The sequence below is a fragment of the Cydia fagiglandana genome, chromosome 13 (assembly GCF_963556715.1).
Source record: "Cydia fagiglandana chromosome 13, ilCydFagi1.1, whole genome shotgun sequence".
Taxonomy (NCBI): domain Eukaryota; kingdom Metazoa; phylum Arthropoda; class Insecta; order Lepidoptera; family Tortricidae; genus Cydia; species Cydia fagiglandana.
Genome location: NC_085944.1, coordinates 8,124,883 through 8,151,535, shown reverse-complemented (window position 1 = coordinate 8,151,535; position 26,653 = coordinate 8,124,883). Strand labels below are relative to the sequence as shown.

At 35.7% G+C, this 26,653-nt stretch overlaps 1 protein-coding gene across 1 annotated transcript; it reads right to left on the bottom strand.

The window, feature by feature from the left end:
- Nucleotides 1-2,319: 2,319 nt before the first annotated feature.
- LOC134670174 (uncharacterized) lies at nt 2,320-26,653 on the bottom strand. Its single transcript, XM_063527865.1, has 4 exons — nt 26,316-26,653; nt 11,183-11,318; nt 3,244-4,361; nt 2,320-2,462 (listed from the first exon to the last, which is right to left on the bottom strand). Exons 1-4 carry the CDS (start codon nt 26,568-26,570, stop codon nt 2,325-2,327), a joined length of 1,647 nt encoding a protein of 548 aa, XP_063383935.1. The 5' UTR covers nt 26,571-26,653; the 3' UTR covers nt 2,320-2,324.

Sequence of the window (26,653 nt, the reverse complement as noted above, 5' to 3'; positions counted from 1 at the left end):
AGGCTATAGAAATCTTTTACCCACACACCTCGGTCTACGCTCAGTTATAGATGTAAGCAAATATAATAATTATGTAATTTTACGGTTTAGACTCACTTGTTATTAGACCTAGGCTCTCCGAAACATGTCGCGCGAGTGACTAAAAACAAGTGAGTCTATACCGTAAAATTATTCAATGTTAGTATGTCTCACATCAGTTTAAATTCAAAATATAATAGTTCCTAAAAAAATACTAAAACACAACTGTAATTATGTGCAGGAGCCAATAGATTAATATAGAGATAACAGCAATCAAATACATATTCCCTACAAAAACTTTCTAGATGAATGACTGATGTGAAATGGAGCCTAGTCAAATTTGTCAAAATTTCGAAAGATGTTTTATTGGAAAAACTAATTGAGCCTAGAAGAATAATATATTTCGCAATTTAATGGGGTATAAGAAGGTAAAGTAAAGCTGTACCTACCTAACTATTTTAGTGTTAAATATTTTGGACACATCCTGTACCTACATGCAATTTTAAATCGTACATCATGCTTCGCTTTGTACTTAAATCTTTATTTCTTCCGTCAGGTAGTATATTAGAAAGACTATGATTCTGTCGTATTAAATTATTCTATTCTAGATTTTATTCTAGAAGCATTCTAGACTAGTATTTTTTATACAATTTTTTTATATTGGACGATCTTTTTGTGAAATTATTAGTATTCAATTTGATTTGTATAATAATCCAATGTTAACTAGTCTGGTATAATATTATCATCAATAGATTGCTCCGATAATTAGCTTAAGATAATATATATGTAATAACAATTAACCCAGATAGCCCAGAAAGGTGGGCCAAAATGGTTACTGAGTGGGACCCACGGAATACAGTAGACGGTGCAGGGCGGAGTTTAGGCAGACCGAAAAGGAGATGGCGGGACCACTTGGACGCATTCTACCCCAAATGGTGGGAAAATGCCGATGACAGGGTCGAGTGGAGAAAACGAGGGGAGGCCTTTGCCCAGCAGTGGGAGACCAAAGTAGGCTAGAAAAAAAAAACAATTAACCATTCATAAGTGCTTGTTGCTAGGCCTACATGAATAAAGTATATTTGAACTTTGAAGTTTATTTGCTACGATATTGTCGATATGACAATTTTATTCTTTTATTTAATATTTGCTTCTAGAAACACAAATTACAATATTTTACAATATTTTGTACTTCTTCGCATTATCTTAGTTTGCTTATAAAATAAATTAGGTAATATGAAGAGCTCCCTCCTATGTTGTTTAATTCCAGCAGGCGTATTATGGATGGCTTTATCCATCATGTGATAAAATAACTGTCACTTTTTAACACCCTGGGGCCTGGGATATAGACAGTGACGGGCACCGTTTTATCACGCTGTCACGTAGACAAGAACGACCATCATATCCGTACTGGTATATTCAAGGTATATTTATCATAGTCTCATTAAATATTCCAATATAGCCTTTGGTCAGATTCATCAGCCATTACAGATTACAGGTACTCAAGATAATGGGCGTAGACATCTCCCGGCCTTATACATATTTAAATTTGCATCGTGCACAAAGCACGTGCCGTCAAACAATTTTATGGATATATTATAGATTCGATTCGTATTTTATTTTCAAAAATATATTTCGACATGTATAACGAGATATCCTGGGCTATAAATAGTAGGTACCTATGAGTAAATCATATTTACTTTACGGGGAACTTGCTGTTTTCTTGATATTTAATTTTAAATGGGTCAAATCAACGGGTTTCATTCATCATCATCTCAATAATTTCATCTTACGGGGTAACACGTAGGTACAGCTAAAATGAATATTCTTATTTCAATAGTTAATAATTAAGTAGTTACTGTGTGAAATTTGGGACTATGTTTAAAAATAAATATATAAGTATATGGTACCTACTGTAAAAGTATAAGCGGCAGCGGTATGGAAAAGTATTAATAAAAATATCTTATTAAAGTAAGCTTTAAGTATGTACCTAGTCACTTTATAATTATAGGACCGCTAGTCCGGTTTTTAGCACTTAAAAGTCTTTTAAAAATGTGTTATTAAACTTGAATTTATGCCGATATTATATGACTAAAATAAAATGTCCCGTTTTATTGGTAATTTCCTATTGTTTTTTTTAATGAATGAAATCATTATGTTATTTTTAAGGTGCTGTAAGTACGAGTAACTAAAATTACAGACGGTCGTAAATCCCTTATAGACGGTCTTCATCATGACCCTTAATAATTCTGTCAGTACATACTGTGTGTATTTTGTAGATAATATTAAAATGAAACGCATAACATCGGTCAAGTATTTATTCCGCTACACAATGCTCGGGCGAGGGCGCGCGTGAGCGGCGCGCGCAGCCGCAGCGCCGCGGTATCGACGCGGGCGCGGCGGCCGTACCGCGCGCAGTCTGCTACCACCGTCGTGTTGCACGACTCCTGGAATACAACCAACTGCAATTACTATTAGTTAGTAAGTTCTATAACTATTTATCCGAAGAAAAAAATGAAAAATGTAGGTGCGAAGGTCCTATCTCTCGAATTAGTACATTTAAATTTTGCTACTGATACCTAAATTGCTAAGCAGACACTTGTTGTAAAAGTACTCGCGTCTGGCGAACCAATAAATAAGCCTATGTAGTTACGAGTAAATAAGCCAAACTTAAATGCGGCCAAACAAAAAATAAAACCTGCGATTTACCCACACTTTGATTCGTAAAATTTTATACATTCGTTGGCCTTGTGAATCAATCTGGCAATCTCGGAATCCGTAAAAATAATTAACTGTGTACTCGAACGTTACACTTATACACGAATAAGTGAGTCGAGAATTTAGTAAGCGTAATATTAGTCCAGTTACAATGAGAAACGAACTACGCGAATAGACGGAGAAAGGGATTCCGTGACAAATTTAATAAATGGCTTTCTGAGGTCGTATTTTAGAAGGCGTGCAGCAGATAACAGCGAGTCGTGCTCTACCGGCAGACGTCAACCGTGTCATGGGAGTTCGTAGTACTTTAAACCGATAAAATTCCGACATTGACTTTTTAAACCGTTAATTTACTCAACTGTAATAGGTATCATCGATCGATAAGATGGTTTTGATTAGGTAATTGGTTTGTGTTATAGAAGTAAACTTCGCTATCAACGGCTGGCGAAGTTAAAGCAGGGGAAAACCTATTCTAAAAAGGAAATACATAGGTAATCAATGTGGAATTACCTTGTAATGATTGAGCTGCACTTCACTGAAGGGCGCAGACCAGCCGAGGAAGCCGGTGGAGCCAATACTGGCCAAAGGGTAATGGTTGAAGGCAGTCAGCACCTTTCTCGTCAGCATAAAGCTCTTGCTGTATGAACCTTTAGGACTAATAACTGCTGACCTCACAATGTGGCGCACTAATTTCGGGATCACTAAGTCTTTACCACACCTTTCTTTATATATGTCATACAATTCTTCATCGGTATCCTTAATATCTATGACTTCGTCATCTATTCTATTTTCATCGTCAATTAATTCTATTTTATCTAAATATTCGGCATCTTTAATCCGCACATCATCTCGCTTTATATAAATTTCGCTTTTATTATAATTTATTTTCTTAGCTTTATATTTCTTAAGTCCCTGCATGAAGTCAAAGAAAAACGCATTTTGTATCATAATAGCTGAGTATTGCGATGGATCCCAGCCATAAATACTAAGTCGACTAAGTAGCTCAGGCCATGTAAATACCTCTTTCGGTAATACTATTTCATCAACATCTAACGGGATGATGTATTCAGATTCTCGTAAATTTCGATACAAGCAATCATTGTAAGTTATTATGTGGTCTCTTCTGCGCTGCCATAATGACCTCTCTATCTTATGTTTAATAGGAACATGGAATAATCTAACATAACCTAGATCTCTGTAGTAAAACAGGATATTTTCACATTCTTTAGTGATGCTGTCTATATACATATCGATCATATCAACGCCGAGTATCTTGTTAGTTTCTATCCATTCGACTAGATTTTGTGATACGTCATTCTCAAATTTCATATCTTTTACACAAATTGTAAAGGTTCTCTTGTACTTGAAATCTCTGGAATAAGATTTCAAAGCGAATGCGTTGGTGGGATCATGGCACGGTTGTGTTACGATGGATACAGTAGAGGGGCCATTCAGGACTTCTGTCAGAGGACATGATAACAGTAAAGGTGTTTCAATGTTAGATGTCGTTGAATCCCATTCGTGCCACCAGATTTCCAAAGGTTTGGCTGCAACCACTTCTACAGATTCTTCGGAGTTCAAGGAACGTGTTTGGCAGAACAATGGCACCTCTGTCGAAATGTTGCGACCTGCGAACAAAGGTACTAGATCTCAATTGTCGTCATGAAAAAAGTCTATCTTTAATAAACAAAACAAACTACGCGTAAATAAATTCACAGCGGAAACATTACGGTATCAGAGCAGTAGATAGTATGCTATTATTTATTTCCTAGTGAGAAAGCTCTTACTGATATAATAGTGATTTAGTCGAGCCGAGTCATTTCCTAAGGCAAAAGGCAAAGCGGTGCTTTCAAGGAACTGTCATTACAACGGTGCTTCAATTGCCGCCTTTTCTGACCAGGACTGGATGCCTGCCACTCGGGACGAATAGAATTACAAATCAATTTTACCCATAGAAATGCCTTTTTCTTTTACTCAGAACTTGTATACATGTGAACAGTAATAAAGGAACAAAGACAGTAACCTATCTTCAAAACACTGGCCCTTCAAACAAGTGCACCATCCCACTAAACCGGGGTTAACCGGTTAAACCTGGAATTACAATGGTTACCAGTACAATTTGACATTGGGTTAACCACGGGTTAGTGGGATGGTGCAAGTGGCGCGTAGTTTACGGTCGAAATTCAAAAGCTCGGATACAAAAATTAGTCATCCTTATTAAATCCAGGTTAGCTGCGTCCTTACGGTTCACGATAGCCACCGTGGTTTGGGTGATGGACTACTTTACACATAGGTACATAAACCCATTCAATGAACACCTACATGGCGCTTGTCGATGCTAGTTAAGGATCTAGACACGCGGCAGCGTGTCAAGCCAAGTTCAAGCAAAGGAACTGGCTAGCCAGCGCCGAGTGTAATATTACACGAACCACTTGGTGCCACTTTTGACCCTTCTATAACTCAAAACATCTTTGACGTAAACACATAAAACTACGTGTGTTTAATTATATCCATAAGGATATCTAGAAGCCCAAATTTCATGAAGCTAGCTCAAACGGTTATAAAGGTATGAAGGTCAAAAAGTCGTAAATTTTAAGACTGACTTATGACTTATAGTACCTAAACCTAACCTACTTCCAGATGACCTAGAAGGATGAAATTTGGAATCCAGCTTGGTTATTGTGTGTAACCGTAGGAAAAAATCTAAAAATAAAATAAAGTTAAAAAATAGGGGGGGTCCCCATACAAAAAAACCACTTTTTATTGGGACTGACATATAAGTACCTAAACCTAACCTACTTCCAGATGACCTAGAAGGATGAAATTTGGAATCCAGCTCGGTTATTGTGTGTAACCGTAGGAAAAAATCTAAAAATAAAATAAAGTTTAAAAATAGGGGGGGTCCCCATACAAAAAAAACATTTTTTATTGGGACTGACATATAAGTACCTAAACCTAACCTACTTCCAGATGACCTAGAAGGATGAAATTTAGAATCCAGCTCGGTTATTGTGTGTAAGCGTAGGAAAAAATCTAAAAATAAAAAAAAGTTAAAAAATAGGGGGGGTCCCCATACAAAAAAATATTTTTTTATTGTAGCGTTGGAACCGTTACAAGCAGATATTTGAAACTACCCCAATATATGTATTATTATATTTGCTATATTAAAATAAAGTTTAGTCAAAAAATAAGTGGTGTCCCCATACAATGGCACCACATAATTATACAAAGAACAGAAGTAAAAACCATACAGCGGAAACACAAGAAAAAACATTAAATCTCAATACCTGCCTAGTTTTCTTTACAAAAAGTGTTGATATCCCACCAAAAACATAAATGTAAAAAAGGAGAGCAAAGTTCACATTTTTTTAAATAACAGCAATTGTTATAGGTATCCAATAAAGCAAAGAAATAGAGTTTAATACTTGTTTATAATGTTATTTTGTTCCTATAAATACATACCTATTTGGATTTTGCATAGAACTTGGCAGTGGCACTCATTTAGATCTCCATTCTTTTTGCGGCGAGCCCCACAGCCAAGCATAATTTTTGTATTGAACTTGGCTCTCCTTTTTTACATTTATGTTTTTGGTGGGATCATAACTTACAACTGGGATGTTATCTCTAAAACTAAACATAACGAGTGCGTGCGTGCGGTGGAGAGGAAATTCCAGTAGCAGTTGAAGTTATTTAGTTAACTAGCTAGTTGCTGATTACACTGATTATGAACAGTTTGTGAAGTGTTACTTCAGCAGATGTAATTATGGTGATACAACAAGTGGAACGTAAAACAGAGTGTAAATAATTTTGTATAATCAGTACGTATCTTAAAATATAAAAAAAGTAATGAAGTGGTATGTTCTACAATCATTCACAACATGGTTGCCAATGAAGAATTTATAACATCATCGGCTGAACACTTGTTGATAGGTACAAGCAATATTAATAGATATCCCGACGGTTAATGAAATTGAAACTATTAATCGTTCTGATCTGCTAAAAATGGTCATCAGGGAGAGACTGTCTTTCAATAAACGAGTGGCGGTTATCTCGGGAAGGAATGTACACGCCGTCCGCCGTCCGCACTGACAAATGACCGCGCGCTTATCGCGTTCGCCGCGTGCTGTGTCGTGTATTCGCACTTTTACCCGACACTTTGTTCCCTATACAGATGCATTTTACTCACTTGAACAAACAGTAAACTATATCACTTCAGAAGAATAAAGTATCAAGTCAATAGCTTTGGCATTTCGAAACCAATCTTGGCACAATTGTCTGGAATATAAATTTACACTCATCTCGTCTTTGATTATGTTTTATTTTGGTTTGGCAATATGTCGGCTCAAGAAATGCAACTTACGCAAATACTATTGCCCTGTTTCGAGCACTATTTAAATTGTAGCAGATTCCCTGACCTTTTTAAGAGAGTCGATAAAATTAAAGGACGTTTATTGAGATTTAAATGTGCACTTAGCGGCAACAGATTTTAATGAGATCGGCAGTCATTGAGTGCGTTGCAGACACGAACGTTACGAGGGCAGAACTAGTTTTTAAGTAAGTAGTGTATACATTTACATCGAGCTTAGTGGTTATTAAGTTATAAAAACAAATTAGGGGGGTACTAAACATTTTTGCAAGGTTTTATTTAGCCTGTGCGATGTTTATAGCTCTTGGAACTGCCATACACAGAAATAGTAACATTACTGTAGTGTGTAGTGTATATTATTATGAGTTTTGTGTAGGTAGGTAAGGTACTATAATGCTTAACATGCTAATGCCCAATAGATGACACCTTGCTGTCACCTCTATTGACAATGACAGATGACATGTACTGGGACCGCGTCGAGCATCAGTACGTTTACCTTACACGTTTTTTTGCGACCGAACTTTAGCACTTAAGTCAAAATCAGTGCATGCTAACCTTTTAATTACTTATATAAAATGTGCAAAAAGCAGTTAAGATTTAACTGAACGTAGGTTTTACTTTTATTCTCTCGGTTTCAGTAAAAAAGCCAATAGTAAGCTCCTGTGATCGTAGTATCTCGGCAGAAATAATTATGGCGTCGTGTTATCAACCGTCGAGATTTTGCCGATGTCTTTATTAGTGTAGATTGTGCACATGTTCAAGGAACACATTATTTAAGACTTTATCTCGATAGTGCTTGTTTACACGCTTTATTTTACCTTGCTGCAGGTTAGCTCGGGGTGAAATTTTCGACCATAAATTTTTATATACCTACAAGATAATGGTTTGTAACGAATTAAACTTTTTTGAAACAATGTTGCATTTTAATCACGTACCAAAAATGCAAACTTTTTATCTGTTGTTTCAAGCATCACGATTCTATTTGCTTCTTTTTAGATATACTCGTGCATATTATAACTTTTCATACTTACTCATGTTTCCCTGTTTTAATTTTGTACATTAAAATTAGGTATGTCTTTACTAGCTGTTGCCCGCGACTTCGTCCGCGTGGAATCTTATCTTCAACATTTTACATCTTTAGTACCTATAATTTTCATATCCAAGCAATGTTGAAATTAAGTACTTTTCTTTTTTAGCAAGTTGTATGAAGTTTTAAGTCAAGTGGATTTGGATGTTGGTTGCTGAAATTACTTTTCTTGTATTCTCATAATAGGTACCTATGCCCTTATACAAAGATTGAAGTTCCGCACTCACAAAATATCTGATCTCCATACAAACTTTCAACCCCTTTCTCACCACCTTGGGGGATGAATTTTCTAAAACGCTGAAATTAGTTTTCTTGTATTTGAATTTGATACTTTTTTACAAAGTTTCAAGTTCTTAGCTTAAAATAAAATTTGCACCCGAAGACGAACTTTCATCCCCTTTTTAACCACCGTAGGGGTTGAATTTCCAAAAACGTTGCAATAACTTTTTTTTGTAATCGGCTATGCCTTTCTAAGAAGTTTCAAAGCATTTGTAATGGATTAAAATTTTCAACCCCTTTTCAACCCTGTTAGGAGATGAATTTTACAAAACGCTGAAATTACTTTTCCTGTCTTCTAATAATATCCCTAAATACAAAGATTCAAGTCCACCACTCGAAAAAATTTTTGATATCCATACAAACTTTCAACCCCTTTTTCACCACCTTAGGGGATGAATTTTCAAAAACGCTGAAATTAGTTTTCTTGTATTTTAATAATATATCTTTTTACGAAGTTTCAAAAACCTAGCTTAAAAAAAAACTTTAACCCCATACAAACTTTCACCCCCTTTTTAACCCCCTTAGGGGTTGAATTTCTCAAAATCGCTTCTTATCTCTTGTACACTTTATAAATGCAATCTGGTGTGCAAATTTCAACTTTCTGGCTTTAGTAGTTTCGGCTGTGCGTTGATGAATCAGTCAGTCAGTCAGTCAGTCAGTCAGTCAGGACACTTGCATTTATATATATAGATTTTATGCGTTTCTACCTGGAATCTAGAGACATTATTATAGGACGAAATTTTCGTTTAGACAGAACTGTATTCAAAGCCACAAATCAATTCTTATATTTATTTAATTTATTGTGTAAACGCGAGAGTGCGTAAGTACTAATACCATTCAGTTTGATCTGTAAAAGGCTCATTTGAGAATAAGGCCGCGGATTTCCTCTGGAGGCCTATCTTAAGTAAATATGCATTTGCAATATGCCAGCTCTTGGGAAGTAATTGTGGAGAGCCTCGGGCGGCGCGTGCGCATAATTGCTGAATTTACTTTTAATTATTTTCTTTCCTGACTTTTAGCTGTGTTTAAAGGCAGTGTTTACATTATGAATGCAATTATCTCCTTATATTTTTATTTAGTTGTCTTTGAGACCTTTTGTACCATATAACAACTTTTATGAACCACATATTTATATCTAAAAGTAAACTGAAGATATCCTAACTGGTAAGCTTAAAAAGTATCTAAACTTCACGTGAAGGGAATGTATCCTATTTTTTGTCTTGTTTGTTTACCGTTTTGTTGGCATACCAATCTAAATTCTAAAGGTCCTGTTTTACACTAAGTTTCCTGTTTAACACGTATTTTTAGTCGGTTACGTGACATGTTACGGAGGGCCAATGTCACCATTATCAATTCGCGGCGTACCTGCTGGCAAGTATACAGAAAATTATATCAAAACAAGTTGTATGAAATTGGCACAAGCAGCACCTTCGCGACAAGACGCTGGCAGGTGATTACGTAATTACGTAGTCTTTATTCTTACACTCGTTCGGTCGTTAAAAATAGTAGAACAATAGTGGAGAACGGCCAGTGTGCTGGTGTCTAAGTTTTGCATTATTCATGCTATTCATGGTTAAATAGGCATTCGTTTCAATTAAGTTTCCCTGGACAAGTATGGGACATATGTAGCGATAATTGCTCTACAGTTACAGTATTATTATCTGTATAAGTATTTCTATTTAATTTGTGACCGTGGGCATCTTATTTTCTCTTCCTTTAGCTGTAGTGTCCTTGGATGCCGTAACTTTACGTAGTAACTAAGCGACATTTGTGACACACACACACATATACGTAAAATTGATAAAAATATAACGATGATTTATGCATGATTTCTGTATGAAATAAAGATTTTCTATTAATTTAGCGCAGACCAATATTCGAAAGTAGATAAATGCGCAACAATTTATGTAAAAATAGTGTGTAGTGACTTAATAAAAGCCTATTGAATTTTGTATGATACGCGAACCACCTTAATAAAAATAAAATTTAGTTAACATGAGTTTATACAGGTTGCTTTTAATTTGTATGCCAGTGATCGTTACGTCAGTCAACTGACGATACTTTTACTGCGACAACGCCTGTCAACTACGGCACCTTGGCATGATAACGAGCCTCTATGCAAAAAATATAATCATGTTGCCTACCCACTTAATTATTCTAATAGAATATTCGTATCAAGCTAACATTTTTACGGTCTTATTTAAATGCTTTATTAACAGGTTATATACATTGTTAAATTTTAATTTTTACATAACCTGTTCCAACAAAAGCAACAAAGGCGTCATTTCTAGTTTGAAAGAGGTATATTTTGCCACTAGGTAAATTTAGCCACTTTGTACCTATCATAAAAATGCTTGTGCTTGAATGCTTACATTTAATATTTAAATTAGATACATTTTATATAAAGAATAATCTCTAAATATGGACTTGGCTTCTAATATGGACCACGCTAATATTTCGCCATTTGTTAGATAGTGTCGTATTGAAGTTGTAGTATGTGTACTACGCCTTACTCACACACGTGCATAGCTTAGTATATAATGGCTTGTACTTGTTACTTAAGACAGAATAAACCTATATTCAGTACGATCGAGGTCTCCTTTAACGCCCCACCTCACATGGCGATCCTGCCAGGATCTCCACAAAGTACTTGCCAAGTTCTGTTGATACAAGTTACGAAGTGAATTTCTTTACACATATTTATTTATTTAAAATACCTCGAAAGGACGCCAGTATCCGCACGTAGGGCTGCGCTGCCCGCTGGTCGTAGAACGCCGCGTACAGCGACACTCCGGTACCCTCCACTTTCTGCCACGTGTTTTCTTGCGATGTGTTGTGGCTCCAAGTTCGATTCTGAAATTAAAATGATGAATCACATAATTGTTACATTTTAATTGATTAATTTAAGTTTGAAATCGTATAAATATGAAACCCTAAACCCTGCCTATGAAGCCGATGGTCCCGGGTTCGAATCCTGGTAAGGGCATTTATTTGTATGATGATACAGATATTTGTTCCTGAGTCATGGTTGTTTTCTATGTATTTAAGTATTTATATATTATATATATCGTTGTCTGAGTACCCACAACACAAGCCTTCTTGAGCTTACCGTGGGGCTTAGTCAATTTGTGTAAAAAATATCCTATAATATTTATTTATTTATATCAAATTTGTACATTGTACAAGACAATACAGTACCTAACGGTATCCAATGTATGTACCATTACGCTCCGCGATTGTTGCGCAATTTAGGGTCCTAGCTAAATTGGTTATTCAATACTTACGCTATAGAATTTTACAATTTAGCAAGAACCCTAAATGGCATAACAATCCCATGTGGTGAATGTACCTAAATACCTGTACCTAGTGTAAATATTTAAAATTGAATGCCAACTAGGCTGAAACAAAATTGTTCCTAAAATTTTTCCTTCACCGAGAGAGAGAGGTTTCGTAAAAAGTTTCAATTTATACATTCCGAGTGCCAATTGTCATTTGCAATAATTGGCACCGACGGCAATTTGATAAAACATAATTGGCAAATTTTTACGGTATTTACTGTCTCCCGGTTCCAGATGTCAAGATCTCTTGGAAAGGATGTTTTTATAAAAAAATCTACCTCGTATTAATTAAAATTGCATGCATTGAAGGCCAGTATAAAATGGTTGGATAAATCTGTGGGAGGAAACACTAATTGCGTGACATCACGCAGTTTTCGGCGTATCGGGCCGGTACTTGTTTTATTTTTGTTTTGCCTCGTACATTAAGATTTTTTACTTGGATTATAATTGACGATACAATTTGTTCACACGACGTAAATTGCTGCATTATGTTTTCGCAAAACACGGTCTATCTTTTAACGATTACAATAAATTGATGTAAGAATAGTTTGTGTATGTGTAAGATTCGACAGTCAAGCTGTTATAAAGATAGATGTTTGATTAGTCTCTTGTCACAAGCACGTTTTATAATAGGAGGTAAGTACGTACTTTTCTCATTAAACCTGATGCTATGTCCTATTGCGAGATTTATTCACTAGCTCGAGTAAATGCCTACAGTACTATTTTTAATTACTTAAAATGAAAAATGATACAATTATAACTGACAGTCCTTTTGAATTGTGGTAGGTAATCTACAACTACGATTTATTAAATTATTATGACTCGTTGTAGAAATAGCCTAAATATTGCACAATATGCATGAAAATATACGATAACAGCTGGTAAGTAATTATTTTTCATCTGGCATGAAAGCTGCTGCGCGTGTCTAAAAGTTTCCGCGTAGGGCGCGCTAAGTTCTCCGTGGGAATGTAGCGAACGCGCTTCGAATTGACTTGGATTTTATTCCATTCGCATGCCGAGTGGAGGCGAATTGATTACTGAGTAAGGTATATACACAGGGTGGAAAGATAAGTCGGGCCCTGGAGAGAAACTACCTTAAATCCTTAAGCTGGCTCATTTTACTTAAAGGAGACATTCCTTTATTTTTAAAAAGAAACAAAACTGCATTCAAATATTTTCTAAAACTCGCTTACCTCGCCCGGGACTCGAACCGACTAAAAATTCCAAAAAATAATAACTCGCAATTTTATTCTACTTGTCGATACAGTTAATGTTAACATTTCTCCAAGAAACATTAGGTCTTACACTCGTCTGTCGTACAAAATATCCATAAGATCTAATATTTAGTACTTAAGATTTTTTTATACAAGCCAAATTGAAGAAATAAAGAAAAAAAATTTGAATGCAGTTTTGTTTCTTTTTAAAAATAAAGGCATGTCTCCTTTAAGTAAAATGAGCCAGCTTAAGGATTTAAGGTAGTTTCCCTCCAGGGCCCGACTTATCTTTCCACCCTGTATACCTATCTGAGTCAAAGGAGGTTTATCTTTGTTTTTTTTTCTTATGTTTAATATGAAGTGGCAGTCTTGTCTAGCGACCTAGAATATGGACGCAAAATTTGAACTCATTCTTAGGTACTTATAAAAGTGTGAATGTAAAACTCTCAAGCTTAAGAAGCGGGCGTTCTGTGGCGCAGGTAGCTTAGATCATTTTTAGTGTTCCGTACAAAACTTTGTTTACGGAACACTTATGGGATCACTTCGGGCTTGTTTTAAATGTATTTTTAAAAACAGAATGGAACATGAGTTAAGAGTGTGTCAATTGCGATTACCTACATATAGGTTTATTCTAGGGGCATATAGGGCAGCGCCCTCCATTGTGGACCGGAACAGTCGTCTGAAATCCAGTGAAGTATACGTTTCATTTTGACATCACTCGCAGTGCAATTTACAAAGTTCGATTCAGCTTTCCTTCTATCTCGCCAAATGTCTCGAGGTCATGTAAAACTGGTTTACCCAAGAACTGCATTCGCGCGTATGCAGCTAACCAATGTGAACAAGCAGCCTTATGCAAATTGCACGCGAGATACCGGCATGCTGCATGCTTCGCTCGAACGCTTTAAATCAGAGCTTTACAACCTTTGGCTCTTCCTATACCATTAATAACCATCTGTGCGGTTTCTAATACTAGTAAATCTCCTTTAATGTTTTAAGTGCCGCATAAATACTAATGATAGGCATATACATTATTCAGAAAAGAGCCGACTTGGAATAATTTAGGTAATAATAATAAAAAGTGCCCTAATGTTACTATAAAAATCGCTTGGCTATATGTTTGTTTTATTACCTATTTCAGTACTTTTAATTATGTACTTTAGTATGCAATAACAAATGTTAGTAAGTAGAGTTATTAAGTTAAATGTGTGGTAAATACCTACTGTTAAGTACTGAGTGCTAATTAAATAATTAGCACTTGGGGTTCGTTCATATCGGTAAAAATTATACTAAAGGCTAGGTAGGATGTTTTGTCGCAAGAATCTAACATTATAACAACCAAACAATTATTGGTACTCAGTAGGTACATTAAAGCAACCAAATTAAATACAAGAGAAATCTAATAGCTTATAGTCAACATGGCAATCCTGAACCAATGCTTTAAATCAATTAAGGCTTAGAAGGTGGGTGTACCTATCAATAGCCTGAGTGGGAGTCCAGAGTCTAGATACCAAATGATTAGGCTAAGCAATGGTATTCTAAACCAAGAAGGCATATCGGCCATCGAGAAAGAAACGCTCGTAGATCATTTAAGCCTTGCAAAGGATCTAAGCTGAGTATAGTTCGTTACACAAACAGATTGTATCGTCTGCAGAGGTAATCAATTCTACAGCATTCAATTGTATTTATTTTCTTACCTTTTGTTTATAGAAATTCTTAGCGGTTTCATTTCGCTCCTTTATAATTCTAATTTATGTGGTTTGATACTTTTGTAGGGCAAGGATAAGAATAGGTACTTTAAAGATTTTAGGTTAAACAAGTTTTTTATAAAGATTTCGTTCGCTTAAAGTTCATAATCGCACTGACATACAAATGTTACGATGTCAATTTCATCCTTTTCCAAGAGACGGCGACCGACCGTGATGACGTGCTATTTAATTCCATACAATCTACATACTTTTATGGTTATACGTTGTACGTTGTTTCATAAACTACATTTTCGTAGAATTGCGCTTCATAGAAAATGTTTCTCATATTATCATTTCATAGAATGATCAACTTCCAGTGCACTTACATTGTAGAAGCTGTACTTGTAGATTTTTTATAGTTCAGAAAATTAATGTTTCGAAATTCATGTCATAAAATTTCAGGTCATTATTATTATTCCTTATAATATTAAGTTTATATAAAACTTGTTTCCAAGCCTGCATATTCATAGAATATTGTTTCACATTTTATTAAACTTAATATTTACATTTCATAGAAGGCTCAGTAACTCAATACTTACTTTGTCAAAAAATAAATCATAGATCTTTGTAACCTAACCTAACCTACTTTTCTGGCAACAGTTTGCTTCTGCGGGGATCGCAGTTCTAACCTAACCTAACCTACTTTTCTGGCAACAGTTTGCTTCTGCGGGGATCGCAGTTCTAACCTAACCTAACCTACTTTTCTGGCAACAGTTTGTTTCTGCGGGGATCGCAGTTCTAACCTAACCTAACCTACTTTTCTGGCAACAGTTTGTTTCCGCAGAGGTCGCAGTTCTATCCTAACCTAACCTACTTTTCTAGCAACCGTTTGTTTCTGCGGGGGTCGCAGTTCTAACCTAACCTAACCTACTTTTCTAGCAACCGTTTGTTTCTGCGGGGGTCGCAGTTCTAACCTAACCTAACCTACTTTTCTAGCAACCGTTTGGTTCTGCGGGGGTCGCAGTTCTAACTTAACCTAACCTACTTTTCTGGCAACAGTTTGTTTCTGCGGGGGTCGCAGTTCTAACCTAACCTAACCTACTTTTCTGGCAACAGTTTGTTTCCGCAGGGGTCGCAGTTCTAACCTAACCTAACCTACTTTTCTGGCAACAGTTTGTTTCTGCGGGGGTCGCAGTTCTAACCTAACCTAGCCTACTTTTCTGGCAACAGTTTGATTCTGCGGGGGTCGCAGTTCTAACCTAACCTAACCTACTTTTCTGGCAACAGTTTGATTCTGCGGGGGTCGCAGTTCTAACCTAACCTAACCTACTTTTCTGGCAACAGTTTGATTCTGCGGGGGTCGCAGTTCTAACCTAACCTAACCTACTTTTCTGGCAACAGTTTGTTTCAGCGGGGTTCGCAGTTCTAATATTACAATTCTTTGCATTGAGTTTCTTCTCAATAAATCTAAATGAAGTGCATAAGTTCTAAAATAATAATATTTTGAAAGAAAATACTCGAACTAAATATTATATCAAACAGTTCCTATGAAACAACCATCTATGAAATCTGTGTCTACGAAACAAGAATACACGAAACATAGCTCTACTGTTTGATAAATTTCTAAATTTAAAAAGTTTGATAGTAATATACATTCAACTGAATTTCTGTGAAATATGTTTCAACCAAGTAAATAGTCTTTGAAACAATAATATTGGAACTAAAAGTCTATGAACCAAATAATATATGAAAGAATTTCTGAGAAACGACATTCTATGAAATTTCTGTCTGTGAAATAGGGTGACACCATACTTACCTACTTAAATATCAAAACAATCTGCACTTGATCCTATACTTAACGATAGATAAGACAGAAATGAATGTTACAAGCTAAACAAAAATAAAGATTACAAGACTTTAATATTGAATACTATCGTGGTTAGTGTGAACTAACAATCCAAAAGTGTTAATAGGGGGATAAACTTTTTTAAAATACAGGCTGTGAAGATCACGTACCAATACAAACCTACAATCATTGCATACAATTGGGTATGATTGCCCTCCGCCGAATTCGACTCGAAATTGCCCACGTATGTTACGGCGCTAATACGTATGTTATGTTCGACGTGCAAAGGACAATCGGCTTGATTCGGAAAATGAATTAGATTTCTACCAGACTTCAACAAGTTACGATATGGATAATTTAAAGATATTTGTAAGATAGATAAGTATGTCAAATTTGACGTTTCCGCTATTCTGGAAGTCCTCTTGAACGATTTCGACAAGTTATGACTTATCCAAGTCAAATCTAGTCGATATCTAATGTAGATCTAGTTGATCTCTAAATCGTCTCTAGATCTTGTGATTATCTCGAAATCCGAATAGGCCTGCGAGCCGGTATTTTTAAACCTACGGTTTAGGTTTTTCTCTGTCTGGGTTTGGTTGGTTTGGAAACCTTTTGATAACGTAATTGTAATTCCCGCTTTCTGATTTTCAGAGGTTTATTAGTTTTTGTGTAATCGATGTGCATTGAGAAAATAATCGCAAATGAAAACTGATTTCAATAAATTAAACTGTTCGGTAGGTACTTTATGAGATGTATAAATGTATCCATTCAATAGACGAAGGTGCTGTGTTGTGTAGCTATATACTTAGTCAAGATTATCAGGAGCATTCCAATTAAATCACAATAATTGAAATGGTTACAACATATGTGTATACCTACAAGTATTGTGAGTCTATAATTTAATTACATATACTAGGTATAAAATGTAGCTTTTTGTCCAATGTTTGGCTATTACGACTTTTAGACTCAGTCGTAACTTGAATGGGACCAAGGTCAATCACTACTTATGTTTGTATACTTAACATAAATACTTATCTGATTTGTATTATTCTGAATATTTTCCGCGAATTAAGTACCTACTTAAACGTGTTTTAGGCTAATAAATGATGACGTTTAAAACTTTTTATATACAAAAACCATCTGCATGCCTTTTTTATTAAATATTCATAATTTAAACTCCAATTTATATAACCTCAGGGCATCTAAACTAAATCCACTACTGCCACACGAGGGTTATCGAAAAAGATCACGGATACATTAGGATTCCAACGACACATATGCTGTTTTATAGCACTTATATATGAGATTAATTATGCAGCCAGCGTACCACCGTTGATCCAGTCAACTGACCGTTTGTAAACCTTAATGCACCGAGATACGGTCTGCCAATGGTCAGTGAACTATGTTGCTGTTAGTACCACAACTTAGAAGAGGAAAGCCGAACGGAAATGATAGCAATCGCAGGGATGTGCGGCCTTATTAGCGGAAACTCGGGCTTGGGATGGTATGGGCATATGCGATAATTGTTTTACGATTTTGAGTTTTGTTTCCTAGACATAAGTTACAATTTGTAGCTTAATAAACGTACCCATAGTCGTAAATATACAAGATACAGTTAATATCATTTGCAGCGATTTGCAGTAATTATGGTTTGTTATGTCATCATAGGTTTGTACCTACTTGTGTATTTACAGACTTCGGTAACTAAGCCAATAAGTTAGCTATATAAAAATTCAATTTTTTTCAATATAAGAACAGTCTGTAAGTACTTAAGTAAGATTAATGCCACTAACTACTAGCTTAAACACCAGTACCTTATAAATACATATGCGATAAAGACTGTACTTAGGTATATGAATGAATTTCCCGCTTAAATATCATTTTGACATTTACATTTATAAGGGTTGCAAAAGCAGTTTACATCCCTCTTTATAACAAGTTGCTCTCTCAAGAACGCTCTATCTTAATATACCGGGTGTGGCCTGTAATACGGGCAAAAAATTAAACTGTAGGCTGTACTCCTCATACTGACCAATATTTGTTCAACAACTTTTAAAAACTTGTGGTTTGATTTTTAATACACTTTAAAGTTTATTCTAAGACGCAATGTGTTGCGAATTTTGTTATGTTTAAGTCGTGACAAGCAAAGTCAATCACAATGATATGGCGTGGCGATGGCGTCCATTGAAGATAATATTTATTTTGTATGAAAAATAGGGACTCTAAATACTTAGGTACTTCATATTTTTTAAAAGCCGTTGAACAAAAGTGTCACCGTTTGAGGAGTACAATTTATGTTTTAATTATTTGCTCGTGTTACAGGCCACACCCGGTAGGTATATAGGTACCTTAATACTATTACCTCTTAATAGGACCAAGAATGTTTTGTTATCAGGATATCTTTTAGAATAAATTTTAACGGTTCATACACTTTATACATGAGCATTTAGTTTCAACATCGCATCATTTAAGTTCCAAACCACGTCATTATACCTTCAAAACAGTGCAAGTCACGCGCGCGACCCCACACTTCCCGTGACGCATAAAACAGCCATAAAAATGACAATACCATCTGAATACTTGCGTCTACAGTTAGCTAACACACTGACACATTTACTGGCGTCTTTAATTGGCAGAACTTTATAGTTTTGCCTGCACTTATTTTGGTTGATAGGTACACAGATTCTAATTTAAGAGTTAGCGCCAAATGAAGTCTCTATACTACAAATAATCGAGCCAAGTGTATTGAAATCGAGGTTAAAATATCGTATTGAGATTTTCATTTAATATTGGTGGAAATACTTAAACCGGACTGGTTAAATAAAGCGGACCCTGGCGCTAGGCCGGGAAAACGCTAGGTTGAAGAAGAAGATTGGTGAAAATAAACAATAATTTACAATATTATTTATTACAAACTATATTATATTGCATTGCAATTACCAAAACTACGTACTCAAAGCCAGAAAATCTGCTTAGCTGTAGAAAAAAATGCATTAAGTCTTCGTATTTTTTGTAACGGGTAGGAATAAGTTAATTCCTAGAATTATTTTTCAGACTCAAGCACTCGCTGCTAAATTTCTCAGAACGCGGCGGTTTCTAGTCCCACACGTAGATGTCGTAGATGCAATTGCGTTGGCGCATGCACGTGCCGGAATCCAATCGAACCTTGCACTCTGAATATAGAAAGTTCATTTGCATGTGGAGTTCCAGTTTCTATAAAAATAGAAACAAAAAAAAACCGGCCAAGTGCGAGTCGGACTCGCGCACGAAGGGTTCCGTACCATAATGCAAAAAAAAACAAAAAAAGCAAAAAAAAAAACGGTCACCTATCCAAGTATATACTGACCACTCCCGACGTTGCTTAACTTTGGTTAAAAATCACGTTTGTTGTATGGGAGCCCCATTTAAATCTTTATTTTATCTGTTTTTAGTATTTGTTGTTATAGCGGCCACAGAAATACATCATCTGTGAAAATTTCCACTGTCTAGCTATCACGGTTCGTGAGATACACCTGGTGACAGACGGACGGACGGACGGACAGCGAAGTCTTAGTAATATTAAGGTCCCGTTTTACCCTTTGGGTACGGAACCCTAACAAGGGTTATTTGTACATAACTCTACATTTTTAACCGTAGGTTTTCTTTGACGTATATACCTATTATAATTATTTTATTTCAATATTTATAATTGTCTACGTGAAACTCGTCTAAAATTCAATAAATCATGTCAAACAATTTTCCAATTAAATGTTATACTAAATCATATGTTAGGGAGAACTTACTATTCAACGGTGAGATTTAAATACTTAAGCTACAAACATCGCAAAAAGGAATTACTTTCGTGAAAGTATTGTTTTAAAGTACCTATACTAGTAGAAATAAAGTAATTTCATCGTAATTTACTGGTTATACTGCTCTTTTTCATGTCATAATTTGCGATGGAAACTTGTAAAACGGTAATAACAGCAATGAAATGCAATAACGCCAATAACACTCCGAGGCGCGATACGTGCTTCGTACTAGGTCCAAGGGATACATTCAGAAACGAAAATTTAATACCATGGCATCATGCAAAAATCTTTGGTCCGGTGAACACGTTGATACAATATTTTTAATAGTAGGTATAAGGTATTCAACAAACGAATGTGGGAGAATAATGGCCTGACTACGTTATGTTTCATTTATTGAGATATATACCTTTTAAGCAGTGGTGGCCGAGTGGATATGACGTCTGACTTTCAATCCGAAGGTCGCGGGTTCAAATTCTGGCTCGTACCAATGAGTTTTTCGGAACTTATGTACGAAATTATATCATATGATATTTACCACTAGCTTTTCGGTGAAGGAAAACATCGTGAGGAAACCTGCATACATCTGCGAAGAAATTCAAAGGTGTATGTGAAGTCCCCAATCCGCATTGGGCTAGCATGGGGACTATAGCCCAAGCCCTCTCGCGCATGAGAGGAGGCCTGTGCTCAGCAGTGGGACGTATATAGGCTGAAATGATGATGATGATGATACCTTTTATTTCCAATAAATTTATCTTTATCTTTTGAAAATATACGCTATCTGAATTTAACATAACAATCTATCGCCCTTCTCTCTGAAGCAGTATTCGATATTTTTGAACAGCTCGTGACATCGCTAAACGTCAGTCGTCATATTGGGACTTACACGTCCACTTTAATTTTAAAAGACTTGATGCGTTTCGAATAATTTAAATATCAAAACTTCATCACTAGTATCAAAATTTTCACAAAAGTTACCACAGTGTCACGTAGCTATTCGTTATATCGCAAGCGCCATTAAAGTTGTAAAATCAAAATTGCCTCCACTTGCAATTTGACTAATGGACTTAGAAACCTATTCGCTTAAACACAATGACATACGTCACACACATAGACAATACATAGTCACATACAAAATACATAGTCTGTGGCCATGAGTAAGCCCATTCATAATAAAAAAAAAATACGAGTACACCTAATTAATATGCGTGTATGAGGAATGTTATGAAAGTGAAGGAAGCGAAAGAGGTATGTCAGGATCGTAGCAAGTGAAAATCCGTGGTCTCTGCCTACCCCTCCTGGATCTAGGCGTGACTATATGTATATATAATGTACATATACCTAATATTTTAAAACATTGCAAAATAAGAAAACACTTCCAATCTCCAATTAGAATTGCAATGTCAATTGTTTTGCAAACATTGCGTTTGCTTAATTAATTAATATAACTTGGAATGTCTATTTTCGAAAACATTTAAATGCTTTTAACTTTACTCGACGTTGAATAAGGAATGGATATTATCAATTCGTTATCTCCGTAAATTCGTAATAAAAAGAAATGAAACTCGTCTAAAGAACATAAACATGTATAATCAATTTAAGATAGATTACCAAAGCAAATTATACAAAATTCAGTAACTTTGACCCCAATAACCTTGAAACGGATTCAACACGGGATCCAATTTTAAAACAAATTTCCCAAAATTATAAGCTATCAGATCAGTTTTTGCGAAGCGGCCATAAATCTTGATCTAAACATCATTTTAGTAGACAGAATGAATGCCTGTAGTGAATATTTTTATAAAGCTCTATATATAATAAAAAGCGTTTTGAATTGGATCCAGTTTTACTTAGTAAACCAGTACTTTATACTTTATAAACTCGTAAATAAATAAATTAAGATAGTAATTAAAAAAAAGTTTATATGATTCTGTAACGACGGTAGTAAATTATATATCTAAGAATAAGAAACTATTTTTATTATGTCGTTCAACTTTCATACTAAAAATATTTATTTAAATTGGCCACAATGACGCATAATTTTTTAATTTAATCGTCAGAACCCGAAGAATATTTATTAAAGTTACCTACATTGTACACGGACATTGCCAAAGATCAAAATGTGTGCTATATGAATTATAAACTGAAAATAGATGTCATATACCGGGTATGGCCTGTAACATGAGGAAATAATTAAAACAACATAGATTGTACTCCTCAAACGGTTACTAACTTTTGTTAAACAACTTTTAAAAAGTATGAAGTATATAGACTCCCTATTTTTCATACAAAATAAATATTATCTTCAATGGACGCCATCGCCACGCCACATCATTGTGATTGAAGTTGCTTGTCACACCTTAAATATAACAAAGTTCGCAATACATTGCGTCTTAGAATAAACTTTAAAGTGTATTAAAAATCAAACCACAAGTTATTTTTAAAAGTTGGTGAACAAATGTTGGTCAGTATGAGGAGTACAGCCTACAGTTTAATTATTTTCTCGTATTACAGGCCACACCCGGTATTATTTACTAGAGAAACTGACCAAGCTCTCCACCTTTACTTAAAACACATCAAAAATACATATTTAATAAACTACTTAATTTAATTTCTATCCTTTATATGCCTATGAATTGAAAATGCTCTCTGAAAATGTTCTCATTTTTAGCAAGAAATTCGACCGAAATACCGTACGTTTCACGACTCTAAATGACGTGGGACAGCCGAAGAGTGCCCGCTATCGCAAACACGATAACCCGGTGGCTATATTCTATTACAAATCAATATCTCAGAAGATATTGATTTCGATTTATTCTGTGTTCGTGACCAGCATCACAAAGATTATCGTATTACAAAAACCGGCTAAGCGCGAAATGGGAAATCGCGGACGTTCTATTTCTGGGGTATTTTGTGCTGCAACAAAAGCACGAAGCAGAAATGTAATACAAATCTTGAATTTAAATTGTAGTATTTTCTATCAAGCCGTAATCTAATAGCTAATATAGCCGTAATCTAACAGATACTAGGTCTGTATATTATTAAGTACAAATGAAGATTAATCGACTCCTTGTGCATTCCACGGCATTTGGACTGGAAAGCGTGCGAAGTAAATTGAATTGAAAATTGTTGAAGTAAATTGTTGTTCAAATGATTGTTTCTAGCTTGTTTCATAATTCTCTTTTAAACAACAACTAACTAACTAATATGGCTAAAAGAGGATCTTGGCCTCCGAAACGAGAGAATGCCAGTGCCACTTTCCCGATCCTGCGCCGTTTCCTGCCAATTATTGGCTTAAAGCTGACGCAGATCCGCTTCCACATTGTCTCCCCAGCGGTATCTGGGCCGACCTACCGGGCGGCCACCAGTCGCGAGTCGGTCGTCTTCGGTGGTTCGATGGGGTCGGTCTTTTAAACAACAGAACCCTAAAAATGAATGGAAGCAAGACACCACGCGGCGGATGGAACGACCGCCTGTGCCTTACCAACCGATTCTTATCTCTGCCAATTTGTTAAACTTTAGTTTTAATAAACTTGTGCCAATGTCAGGGAACGTCGGATTTTATTTAAACGGGCTATTTTTTTGAACTTTTAGCCGTCTGTAAATACTTAGTGTCTTTTAGAGTTTTAGACCATTAAATAGGTATTATTTATTTACTGATTGAGCATTTGTCAATTCTGGTAGGTATCTTCTACCTGTTAATGTGAATTCCGATCAACAAATCATTATAACAATAGGTCCCATAAAATAAGTGCAAAAATACGTTCAACAATTGTATCTGCAACGCGTTCCAGACATTTATGGGCGCTATGTTGTATCATATTGTATTATTGCAGGTAACGGTCAGGCTTTTAAACAGAAACGTTATTTATTTTATAAATTACTCATTATTGTTCTAAATGCCGAGTGGGAATCGACTAGGTATGTAACTGTTAAACCGACAATGCGTAATATTTCGTCTTGACAAGGTTAAGTTTTCTCATCAGTTTTGCACATTAACATATTCTGTGGGAAAACCTCAGGTGTAATCTTTTCTACCAGTTCTAGATCTAAACAGGTTGTATGATTCCTAAGCACAATTTTCTCGATAGAACTTGTTTTCCCGAGTATGGAGTATGGCGGCTCTTATGTGAATGACCATCAATAACATTTAATAAGATAAAGTCGATGCACTTTGAACACCTCCAGTGTTAGAATTACCAGCGTAATTACACCCATTTGGTGTAATAGGTGCTATAAAACAGTAATTATTACAGTGGCAAAACGATAAAATATATTTAGTTATATTTAAATTTTACTTAAACAAGTAAAATTTTAATATAACTATTAAGACTAATACTAATATAACGTAGTTTTGTTTAACACTTGCGTTTTGATAGTTTTAAGGCTAGTTTCCAGAATACTTGTATTGGCAACCGGGATGAGATGAGTCTCTCTGTACGTTTACGGTTAAAGGATGAGTCACGTTAGACCGGGCCGTGTCCGGGCCGGAGCTTCCGGCGCTTACTTTTCTATGACATGACAGGTGATCATGTGATGATTTCCATAGAAAACGATGCGCCAGAAGCTCCGGCCCGGACACGGCCCGGTCTAACGTGAGTCGTTCTTAAACTGACATTTGAATTAAAGTTTCCATTCAAAAATGTTACTTAATTTTGAAATTAAAGTGCTAAATATCAAGTCGTTTCAATGGTAGGAGTCGACTAGTTATAACTTAAATATGTGATATTTTAATGCATAATAATCTACTACGCTGTTAATTTTGAAATAAAAATATATATAGTTTAGAGATAAAATATTTTATGCGAATTTTATAGAGCTACCGGTTTACGCTTGGAAGTTTAACCTAGTAATGTTTGCTTTTAACCAGTCGTTAAAAAACCGTTTATCTTGGAAATTTCTTAACTGTTACGAATGTTTTATACCTACAACTTGTAATAGTAAAACTAATCGCAATGCCTAAAGCGCAATGTATGTATAAATACGTTGTGATTTATTATATACCTAATGGTTAATGGCTATCAAAAGCTTGAGAAGGGCTTTGGCTTAAGTTAAATTACTTACTTAGCCTAAGGTGGGTATGAGGACTCATAAACATATTTTATTCGTTGGAATGAGGAATAAGCAGGTCGATCAAAAGCTTGTAGGTATAACAAACATACAGAACTAACGGCAGGATTCGGGAAATGAGTTAGAGATTCACTAGATATGACATAGTAAAGATGGGGTCCCTTTGTTTCCCATAAAGTTTTAAGCCATAATGTATTGTTCGTCATATTATCGTTAGTCATAAAACTGAAACCGTTAACTTTTCAGGATTTTCCTAAGGTTATTCTATAGATAGGTTAGGTTAGGTTAGGTTTGTTTTATGGCAATCCTGAAAAGTTACGCGTTTCTGAGAAAAACCAATTATGACTAACGAAAATTCGGACAAACAATACATTATGACTTAAAACTATTTGGGAAACAATAGAGACCCAGTAAAGATATGTGACGTTCCACGGCAAAAGGTACCATTGCCCCGGCTGAATATTGGAGTGGCGTTAATAATAGCGTAAGCGCCAGCCACCATAAGGTATCTTTTTCCGTGGAACGTAACATATCTTTACTATTTCATATCTAGTGAATCTCTAAATCATTTCCTGAATCGCGCCGTAAGAAATAGGTATATACCTATCATAAATGTTGTAAATTATGTAAACAATGCGAGTTTACTTAAATTAATAGAACTTCGCTACTCTAACATTGCTGCACTTTTACTTTAGGCTTGAGGCAATACATATATACCCACCCACATTCATCTTAGCGCCTTCACACTTGCGTCCTAAATAAACCTGGAGTGCGCCCAGTCTAATATAAAGAATTGGCGCAGGCACTAGTTCTAAAAAATGTCTCTGAAATCGGCACTAACTTTGTGCTTATTCAATTCTGCAATCGTTATAGTTATTATGCTGATCAAAATATTAAAGTAGTGCTTACAATATATGGTATCTCTGGAAACGCCGGAAGGCGGTCACAGGTGACGGGTGAGGGTCGATCCATCTCCGCCTGCTTGCCCTCCGAGTACGCCACGATAGTCCTCATGGTCGGCGCGGCGCCTCTCCCGCGCCGCCCGCCCCACGCTACTCCACTGTGCCATTCATTCACACACACCATCCAGCTAAAAAAGAATACAGTCACCACCGCCAGCAGAAACTTTGTCACACGCACCACCTTCCTCACGTTAGCCGGCATAGTCAAAGTCTGATCATTGCGATGCTTTCGAAGGTCAAACTGATAACTTCAAAAATCTCAGTCGCGTTGTCAAAGTCATGAAC